General features: G+C 30.5%; 1 protein-coding gene across 1 annotated transcript; it reads left to right on the forward strand.

The window, feature by feature from the left end:
• Positions 1–9,507: 9,507 nt before the first annotated feature.
• On the forward strand, positions 9,508–11,796 carry Not11 (CCR4-NOT transcription complex subunit 11). Its single transcript, XM_031989017.2, has one exon. It carries the CDS (start codon positions 10,106–10,108, stop codon positions 11,495–11,497), a length of 1,392 nt encoding a protein of 463 aa, XP_031844877.1. The 5' UTR covers positions 9,508–10,105; the 3' UTR covers positions 11,498–11,796.
• The last annotated feature ends 194 nt before the right edge of the window (positions 11,797–11,990 follow it).

Below are 11,990 nucleotides of genomic sequence, written 5' to 3' on the forward strand. Positions count from 1 at the left end.
ATGAATGGTAATAAGGAATTAAAATTTATTTTAAGGAAATATGGAAAAAGAAAAAATGTTCTTCACGACTGAAAATTATAGTTCCTCCTGTAATTCCGTAGTTACTGTATAATTAGAGGAACATAAAGTCGAGAATTTTGAATTAAGGTGATATAATACCGTAAAAATGATTGAAAACTGTTTTTGAAATCTAAAGAGACATGTTTCCCTATATATTCATAGGATAATTTACAATGCTAATCGATAAAGATTAAAACCTTGAACAAATAAAATAAACTAGTTGCAATTTTTGCTTCGTATTTATATATATATACTGTATATAATAAATTTGTAATAAAAATTATTAACACCTATTTAAATAATTAAAACAAATTTAATTAAATAATCAAAAGTATTAAAAATCATTTGTGAACAATGAAGAAATAATACAGTGTAAGGATAAAATACTATTTTGATTTATTATGTGTGACATTTATTTGTTGTAATTTTGATTGTAATAATTTAATGATTGAAATTAATTTGAAATATTAATTAGAAATCTAATAAACATATTTATCAAGTTTATTTTATACATTATTTATAATTATTAAATAAACGAATAGAACGATACGTTACAACTAATAAACTTTTTGAGAAATTACAATAAAATTAATTATTTGAGGACTGATAAAAATTAAAAAAAAAACAATTTGTATTATCATGATATAACCGTAATGGTACCTGATAAACTTGATAAACTCTTGATTAACAGTAATTATTATTAACATTGACCATGAATGTTAGACGTGCTTTAACAAACCCGATTACTTGAAGCGTATCATAACGTACCGTTTTCTACACGATTCCACCTAATTTATATACATTAGATCGCGGTCTAATTTCTATACGCCAGAAATTCTAAACCGTGAAACTGTAATTAACAATCTATAAAACACATAGCAAGAGTTTCTTCCTTGATATTGATTTAATTTTCGTTGTTACGATTAAAAATACGGAATATTTTAAAAACTAATAATAAACTATTTACAGTTGATGTTTCTACAAATTTGTTCACCAGTAATACACCTTTTTTGTAGTAACAATGATAATTGTAAACATATTTTTATCTTAAAATTACAATTCGATAAGATACATTCGAATTCATTTATTTATGGTAACTGAACATTCTAATCTATCCTATTTGGGAACAATTATTGAAATTTCGATAATAATTAACACGCACACAATACTTGAAATGTATACTTAATAAATAAATGGAAAATTAATTGGTTGTGATATTTCTTTTGTTTCGTACGATTACACGAATACACTTCAATTTAACCTTTTATTATAATTAAATATATGCATGCATAAAATTTTATTACATATACATATAAATGTTTCTGCATTAATCATTATATCAATTTAATCTGATTTATAGTTCTGGGTATACAAAAGTATATGGCATTGACATGATCTACAGTGGCGATTGGAAAACCATAGACTTATGATCCGTACAGACGTTACATACAATGTAACATTCTGTTTACTGTTCTGAAGTACCGACATTGCCAACAAATTTTCTAATACACTGGTAAATTCTACGTAAACAAAGTGTCGGCTACTGAATTACTCTTTGTTGCACAGGTGATGACCCCTAGGACAACAGAGGAGCGATAGGAGTTTCTCTCGCCACGTGTTTTGTTTTTAGTTTTGATTGGTCACGTGTAACCGTATTAACAATTAGCAAATTAGTATCGAAAATGAGATGAGAAAAGATGTAAGCTGACTAATTAGACGGGCATTCCTTTCAGGCATCAACTCCTTTGCAACGAAGGCTGGTAAAAGAAGAAGTCTGCAATATAAGAAGTGAGTGTCTAGGGAAGCTAACTTCCATAGTGTTGTCGGTTCCATAAAATATAATGTTGTATCGACTGGAGAGAAATTGGCACGAAAATCATCAAGGCTGGCAAGAAAACGTTCATGTGATTCTTTCCCTCGCTTAGCCAGTTTTTCGAGGTCGTCGATATTCAAATAATATGTTGCTACCAAAACCAAAATATGAATCGACAATTATTTTGTTAAATAATTAACTATGTGTGTTTTTGTTGATTTACTTTGAAATACATGTGTATATATTTAATATCAATGCAATATGTAAATATTTAACTTACAAGATAAGGGTTGGTGAACGTGTAATGAATTCTTTTTATTCACTTTCTATTTAAATATTGCAATCTTCTATACAATGATGTCTGCATTTATCTAATTATTACTTCAAACACAATAAAATGTGTAGAAATTACAGATTTCTATTTCATTTGTATTTAAATACACGTATAGTACATGCATCTTGAAAGGCACAATTATTTGTCTACTAAAATCACACATCTCGATTTTGCAGATACTACATTACGAAAAAACATGTTACTGAAACAATATATAAAATGTTTAATTTAACTGTAAGGTTTCTCTGATTAAAGTAAGACCAAATGCGGTATATTTTGAAACACATTTGATTATTTAATAAATGATAATTTACTATTCCTCTTCTGTTAAATTATAAATTCGTTTTGGGTAGTTATCAAATGTTTACTATAATTTGCTATCGAACAATATATTGAGTTTTTAGTAATACAAATATCAGTTAACAGACAAAAACTCGTTCGAAGGAATTTATATATAATATTTTCTATAATCGAATTATCTATATTCTCGATATAAATTCGGTACTGAAATTACTGGGAATCCCTTCAAAATGTTCAGTAACTTCTGGAGATGACGAGTGGGTTAGAGGTTACTAGGAAGCTCCCCAGGATTTTCGGTGAATCCTTGAGGTTACTGGAAACTTCTCCGCGATCTTGAAATTATTGCTAGTTTCTATAGAGTTTTCGGTAATTGCCTTTAAAGTTAATCGAGATCATAGTGAAGTTACCCGTTACTGTGCATGTTAAAGTAGAAGTTACCCTTTTGTGGATTGATCGAAAAAATAGTAGATTGCTCATGCAACATAAAAGAAAAAATAAAAGAATTAAGAAAATATATTCCTACACCTCCATTATGTCCTCCTTCTGACCTCTCCAACTGATGAAGACATTATTAGATCTATAGATGCTTTTATTACCGAAGACTCTCTCAGGATCAAAACAACGAGATGAACATCAGTAATAAAAATAGAATATACACAAAGTTTGATTTTTTCTAACAATTTGAAATTCTTGAATTAAGGATAACATCAAGTACAGCACCAAAATGGTATCTTGATCTGAAGGATCATGAGGTTTGGACAAAAAATTAAATAACATCAGACGTTTCTGTATTCTACGTCTGGAACAAGTGTTTTGAAAGAAAATGTGAAGATTATTCAGTCTGGAAGTCCGACAGGACAGAGACAAAGTCTACAGATAACCAGTCACTAGCAAGTGAGAACCATATTTGGTCCAGCTTGAATATAAACTATGGTAATCAAGTAAATGTGATATTTCAATGCAAATAACAGATACAGTTTATGTATCACTTGTTGAATATGATTTTATAATTTTTTTATTCTTATTTACATATTCTTATATATATTGAAAGAGCAGACGAGATATAAAAGTAAACTTGGTTTTCATTTTATTTTCGTGACCTAATTGTTTGGAGAGCTAGAGTTCCATTATAATTTCATATTGTCACTTGCAATGTTAGCAGTAAAGTACAAATAAAATATATATATAGAAACATTGGAAATACAGGATTTTTATCTTCGTCTCGAGAAATCCTTTAAGACTCCAATATCATTTCAGTGTAGTGCCCCACATTATCGATAGTTCATGTTTTTGGGTTATTAGGAAGATTCAAGTATCCTGTATGCTTCATTCTTACTAAGAGCATCAAGATATCACGTGCACGCGCTTCTAGTCTATGCCACAGAATTTTATGTTATAGATCAGAATATCGTTTTTCGTAACGTCTGAAAAGGGTGAACATAGAATATATTATTATTGTGCTTAGCGATATATTTGTATTATTATTGTAGTTCCAACGACTTTCATTTTCCAATTTAAAGAAATTTCGGTCTCATTCTCTTTATATTTGAGTCCAGGTAAAATTTACTATACTTTCACATTGTGAGTGATGGACATGTCACAGCTTACTTTCAAGATACCACCACCGACGAGAAACAGAATAGACTGCACATCTTATGGGACTTCGTGTCTGGCAGTCTGAAATACCGATTGTGTAAAAGGGGTAGTCGTTTTGATATGCCCTCTACGATTAAAAGTGGCGAGTTTAAGAAGTACATTTGAATCAATTATTGAAGTTGGCAACATCGACAAACGTACAAAATTTTCTTTGCGACTTAAAAACACACATGCATGCACGTAGTATATGTATAGCATCTCATGGTAGAATTGTTGATTCTCAGTTATGTCATTGTAAATTTTACCTCTTGTGCAATATAGTCCGAGGAGCTTAGAAATTCCGATATATCATGCTAATCTGATAGATCCACTAGTAAAGGATCAAAAACATGTAAACAATAATAAATAAATGAAAGCATATTTTTCTTTTTAATGCAATGTTAAACTTTCTTATATGGCAAAGTATATAATACCTCTAAGAAAAAACAATTGTTGTAACCAAATGAAAATCATGTGACGCCAAAATTCTCTGGAACAAGTTTGTCTTGAGTATTACTTTATATTCTGGTTTCTGTTTGCTACGTTTACCAACAATTATATGCGGAAGCAGCCGAGAGACTGTTTAGTAATATCCCGCAGATCAGTAATCGTGATAGTAAGATAAAATTGAATGTAACAATTCGTTAAAACATATTCGTGTTTCAAAAGTTACTCCATCTCTCTTACTTCGTTAATCATATTTAAGAAAAATTTCTATACTAAGATAAATCAGTATCTCACAACATACCGAGGAAGAGGAACATTTTTTGCTTTATTTTGTTTTGTTTTATATCAGGCAATACTCGAGTGTTGTTCACCTTGAGAACAAAAGAGAGTTGCCTCAGATAAAGCCCCGTAAAACATATTATATTGGTAGAATATTTAAATATCTGAAAATAATATTAGTGGGGATCGCTAGCGAGCAGAAATAGATAATGGAACAAAAAAAGGGGGGAATGCCAGCGGACAATGAATGAATTCCACATTGTACATAATTTTCAATTTTCTGAGTACAGTGATCGCGGATATATTTGCATCCCCGAGGGTAGTAACATTTCCTTTGTATCTATTTCTTAGCTAGGATAGGGTTATCTTGTAGGTCACGATTATCATTATAACCGTACCCGGGAACCGGTCAGATGACCAGATTTAAAATTATGCGTTTTCTTTTGTTCATTTAATTTTATATCAATTCCTATATTGTCCGATTAATTGGTTTTTCAATTTTCATTTACTTTTGTTTCTGTTTCCAGTCAAAAAAATGTACCATCTAATTTGTTTATCTGTATTTTGTAGAGTTATTTAACTAGTTACGGCGAGAAAAATGCCAGTGAGGTTAGTGTTAAAGTTAATTATAGAATTTGCAATACTTTGATTCGTGTACAATTATTAAATATGAATGTTAAAAAAAGCGAGTGAAAATATATTAATACATTAATCATACGAATGTATTTCGTCTTTTTTGTATTTTCGTCTGGTTTTTTATTCTCAAACTTCAACTAGAATTCTAATGATTGATATTATCGTTTGTTAGCATTAAAGTTTGTTTAATTGTGCGAATGTAATATTAGAATAATCTACAATAAAACAATTCGTGACAGGCAGACACGAGTCGGAGTAACAATCTTGAAATACTTTTCTTCCGTTTTAAAAACACATGCTTCAACGAATGTGTTACCTGAGGGCTGTTAAATATTTTTCATTTATTCAGATTACATTAATTCTGACTAAAATATTGCTCAAGTGCCATTTATTCTTCATATTTGAATTTTCATTACTTATTTTTCTTTGAAGAACAAGACATTTCCATATTAAAATATATTTTTAATTGTAAAAAATTAGAACCATTCTTCTAAATAATTCAAGTAATTTTTGGAAACAAAAATTAAAAAATTTAAACCCGTTAGAACTTGAAAGTAACCACAATTTTTTAAAATCTGGAAATTTGTATCTTCCATTATTGGATCAGGTTAAGTAAATGATAATAGAATCAATATCAAAGATCGATAATCGCGATGGTTATTAACCCCCAGGTATTTGGTGACGTCCTACGCATTAAGCTAATTTGTAGTTGCACTTATGAATAACAATTGCATGCTGTCGCGATGTTGAATTCTGGCGATTTGTTATAATTATTTTTTGGATTAGAGTTGCAATATTGATTGAATGCATTTCTTTTAGCGTTGCGACACTTACTGAACACATATTCATAGTGCTGCGATTTTAAAAAATGCCCAAAAATTTGCTGGAAGCATTGTTCCAACCAGATGTTGATTCGTAATAACTAAAATGATTGCGTATGGACCTTGCAGTTTAAAGTGGTTGCATGTAATTTCCCATATAGAGTTGCGTAAAAAGAAATAAAGGTGCACTGGTGATTTCTGTATTTTATATTGAATAAATTAGGGCTGTGCTTGATGAAGCATCATTCGCGTTCGTGTTTTATATTCAATTCATCACTTTATAAAATAGCTTTGCGAAATAACACGTTTTACACTTTTTTTATATCTTTGAATCAAATCGTAAAATAATATTGCGAAATTTGATGTTCCCAACAAATATTTGAAACTAAGTGTTGGTTCCCAGCAATTCAATCATATAATATTATTTTTCAAACATTTCACAATTATTTTGAAATAATCTGACTAATATTTTGTAATTATTGTACTTATATTATAATGATTGTATTTGCGTTATAAACATGTACGTTACTATTATTTCACATTTATTGTAAATTAATTTACTTACTATTTATTTATGTATCTATTTATTTATTAGTATTATTAGACTGTGGATCTGTATGCAAATTAAGACTTTTCAGAATGTAATTAAAAAAATAGAATTGCAATAGAATGTTTTTACGTATTGTGCGCATTCCGTGCAACTTTGAACTTTCAAATTTCCTATAAATGCATACAAATTTGCACTCTATTGATTACTGTTTAAACTACTACCTTATACTTGTTATTATTTATTATTCATTGTAACTAACAGATAGATCTCGTAGAAAGAACTTCATATTAACGCCTTGCTTTATAATAACATAGTAGATTCACGGTAAAGATTTTAAATACAATTTAACAGGTATAAATATTACTGAATTCTTTTGAATTGAAATTAATCATTGTACTTCTATTATCAATGATATATTTCAGCAAGCATAAACGTAGAACACCCTCAGAATTTTTCTCCATTTTTTCATAAATTACTAGCGACAAAATAATTGTATCGATCGTGATTGAGAAATAAATTAAAGGGCAATCGCCGATAGAGTAGTTCCTATCGAGGATGGTGCTGAACCGATCAGCTGCAAAATCGTACGATCCATGTAAAAATATGCCGAGTAATTGTTTTTCAGTTTAATTCATTCATTTCGCTTGTTTCTCTTTTTATTCCGGTTCACTTAGCCATGTATGCAAGTGACACAGACCGTGTGTCAGATCAGTCAGTCCTGTCGTGCTCGTAAATGTGACCGAGTCATTAGATCACGATGGTGGGACCAAGAACCGGTACCATGCTACCGGCGTGTTCCCGTGAGAAGGACGATATGGTTGGCCTGTGCCCATTAAAGCCATAATTGTCACGAAGATCCTACTTCTTTGTAATCCGTCCGCGCTCCTCTTTGATGGCAGGGCGTTGAGAAGTTAATGGGGGAACGCTGACGCCGGTGATCATCCTCTGATCTATAGATGAGGGAGCATCGTAATTCGGCACTGTGGTTCTGACCGGTGTGATCGCGATTTGCTTCGCATCACCCTCATTTTGCTTTTTTTAAATCAGAAACTTCTTCTCTGATTTCTCTCATTATCGAATCAAGGAATTCTTTCTTGATTCGCCGTCTTTGCTTCTTGGTCCGATAATTGTTCGGCATACTGCGATCCACGTATAGTTTAAATCATCTTATAACGCTAAATTAAGTTTGTATCCTCTCATTTCGCTCTTATTTAATCAGAGTCTGCTTCTCTGATTTGTCTCATGTTTAAATCAAGGACTACCTTAATTTACTCCCTTCACTACTGCGACGAATGTATAATTAAAGTTATCCGTTAAGCTAAATTAAGTTAGAACTAAGTTTGCGAAAGAAGACGTTGGCTATTCGCCGTGGGATACTTCATTTCTTTTACACTTGTCCCATATTACTAATTATGCTATATTTCTTTAATTAGGTTCAGACTCGAGAAGCGAAGTTCAGGAGTAGAAGTTCAAGAGTAGAAGTAATTGCGTTAATATTAAAATGTGTTAGGTTAAGAAGGAGAGATTTGATGAAATGGATCTTCATCTATCTTTCGTGGTTTGCTTTCAAAAGGTAGAAATCCATGTTTAAAATTAGATTTAATTTACGATTTAATGTGTTAGATTTCATTTCAAGAAAGAAGTCATCGGTTATCGTGAGATTCCTCATTCCTAGTTACTTTTTCTTGTAATTCTTTATTGTAATCCTTTCTTATAATTGTCTTTTATAAATCTATCGTATAATTCAATCTCATACTTGTTTCTTATGTTGCTGTTTTTATTTGGATGTTTCTTTATGTAGCCAGTTTCAGATTCGAGGAGGGAAGCATGGAATTATCCGCCGAGGGATACCTTATTTGTTATAATTATTTAATATAATTCATTCCAATGTTACTGTTCTTCTTTACTCAAATTTAGACTCAAGAAAAGAAACACCCACCGAGGAATTACTTTCAATTGTGGTAATATTAATTTCCACATGATAAGACCTTACAACTATCTAATTATCTACCACTACCTAATTACCATTATCCTTATTACAATATTTTCTATAAAAGGATCATGGTAGGCTAATTGGCTGCGATATTTTTGTAATTTAAATGTGAAATATACAATCATCTGCAGGTAAGTATTCAGACAATGTTTACGTTTCTCGTGAATGATGGAAAGAGTCATTTACATACTTGTAGACTTTTTAGTATTCACGTTGCAAAATATGCACTTTACAGATTAGTAATTAAAAATTGTATGAAAAATAATTTTCAAAATTTCTATGGAACGTGTATCGGTTCTGCTTTTTTCAGATATAAAGACAAATGGTTCGAAAAACGATAAGAACTTCACCGACTGTATTATGCAAGTAAATTATGTACATTTTCAGTAAAAATTCAGTATTCATATTATGGTGTAATTTTGAAATTGTGAATTATGTTTAATATTTTGATAAGTGTCTATAAGAAATTGCGAGTATAAGAGAAATTTAGTATTGAGATAAAAAAATAAAAAAGAACACGTTTTTTATTTATTTATTTGTATGTATTTGTACTGTGTTGGTAACGTTGTGACACTGGAATGGCAAGGGGGTTACGTAACCTCCCGGCCGTGGGACAAAAACGTACATTGCACGTCTAGTTTATCCTATATCGCATTGGTGATACCACCTTAAAATTTGTATGTTCCTTTGATATAAAAAGGTTATATTCATAAATTACAAGTATTTTGATATAAAATGGAAATATTATAATAAACTGTGAATGTTCGTCTACACGAAAATTAATAAAATTCTGTGTACCTCGAAATATTAAAAAATATAATAATTTTTACTTAAGGCTCGTTTCACTAGCACTACGTCACTCTTTTCATGATCATACTGTATTTTGTCCATCTTAGTATATTGGATTGTGAGGTGTGAAATTACACCCTCACTCGTAATTTTTTAGTTGATTCGTGCATGCAGATTATATATTTTATGATTTTAACAAAAAAAAGTTAACCTAACTAACAGTTTTCGAGACTGTTTGTTGTTTTCGAAATTGTAGTTTGAATTTTAATCATAACCTGTAAAGTAGCATTTACGGAATGTAACAACAATCTACGCGAGTGTATTATGAATTTTAAATTAATATGTTATCTATAGTCGATGATTTTTTAAATAGAACATTCTATTGGAATCGAAATATTTATGAATATAAGTGTGAAAAACTTTCATCAAAACACTGTAACATAGTATAATGTGCTACGTGACAAACATGACGCTTAGGCCGAATGGTTTAACAAAGTTATTGGATATCCTTGAAGAGGAAAATCTTGACACAAGCTTGGAAAACCTTTGTAATCAATTACATCAAGTATTTCGAAAAGAAGACCGATTTAATGTAGGAACGACGTTAGTTCTTCTTTTACAACACATAGATCTATTGCCAAAAAATGTTCAACGTGTTATAGCTGTGACACTATTGTTTGACCTTTATAGAGGCGAACCATTGGCTACCACACCTTTTGCACCTGTTTTTGTTCAGGTTTTAAAATCACAAAAAGATACAAATAATGGTGTATCAAGAACTAACTTCACAGGACATATTCCAGTTTTATCGCAGTGCGAGAAGAATTTATTAATCAATTTATTGGGGAACAATCAGAAAGATGTCTTAAAGAAAACTCCAAGGCAGATTGTGGATGAGTTATCTTTTACATCTATACCACCTATTGATTTGACTAGTTTGCAAGCACAGTTAACAGAACGTCATTCGGAACTACCAGCCATAGCAAAATGTGGACATCCAGTGATTTTACCTGATATGGATCATTCTAAAGTTACACAAAATTACATTCCTAGAAATGTTACAAAATTTATGGCAGAAAACTTCATGTACAATGATAATCCTCCATTGTGCTGTGAAAGTTATCGACCTGAGTTCCTGAGATTGGCACCTCCACTTTATAGATCTTTTGATGAATTATCATGGTTTAATGTCACAGAACCTTCTCAGTTCACAATCGAATATGATAGTAATATGTGCGTCTCAAATTGTGCTGGCGCCGAAGCCCGCAGATTGATGGGTAAAGCTTTTAAGAGTGTGGTAACGCTACAGCAACAGCAACATCTTTTTGATGAATTAGACAGAGATCCAAAATTAGTGTATCATATTGGTCTTACCCCTGGAAAACTACCAGATTTAGTGGAGAATAATCCTATGATTGCTATTAAGGTGTTATTAAAGTTGATGCAATCGAGTCAAATAACTGAATATCTAAGTGTTTTGGTAAATATGGAAATGTCTCTTCATTCGATGGAAGTAGTTAATAGGCTGACTACTACTGTGGATCTGCCTACAGAATTTGTTCATTTATACATTAGCAATTGTATATCCACTTGTGAAACCATAAAAGATCGTTATATGCAGAATCGTTTAGTACGCTTGGTTTGTGTATTTCTGCAGTCTTTGATAAGGAACAAGATTATAAATGTGAAGGAACTTTTTATTGAAGTACAGGCCTTTTGTATTGAATTCAGTCGTATCAGAGAAGCAGCAGCTTTGTTCCGCCTCCTGAAACAACTCGAATCTGGTGATATTGGTGGACTTAATGCACCACCTGTTAATAATAAACTGGATATGTGTTAGTGTAATTAATGTCAAATATTTTAACAACTTTGTTACTAATGAAGGAACAACTAATTGTTTTTAACCATTTTTTTCTGATTAATTAAGTTTCAACAAATTGAAATATAATGTAATACTGCACATCAATTTTTTTTTTTAAATGAACATTGTATATTTTATCAGGTTTTATATAGAGTTATATTTCTATATGTGAATAAATTATTAGCTGTAACTCATTTATTTTTTTATTAACTACAAAACTCCAATATGATAATATTTTCATTCGAAGAAATAAAAGGAAAAATGTTTTTATAAGAATATATACAATGTGTATTCATTTACATATCATGACATTCTAGTATTAAAACTTATCAAAGATAAAAACTAAATGTGTTTTATAACTAATGTAAGGTAATTTTCTAATAATCACGATAAGTTCTTAAAGTTATTCTTAAATAGAAATAAAGTAATTATTATTATTTGTATTTAGATCAAATATTGTTAATAGTGTTGA

This window comes from Nomia melanderi, chromosome 6, assembly GCF_051020985.1.
Source record: "Nomia melanderi isolate GNS246 chromosome 6, iyNomMela1, whole genome shotgun sequence".
NCBI lineage: Eukaryota > Metazoa > Arthropoda > Insecta > Hymenoptera > Halictidae > Nomia > Nomia melanderi.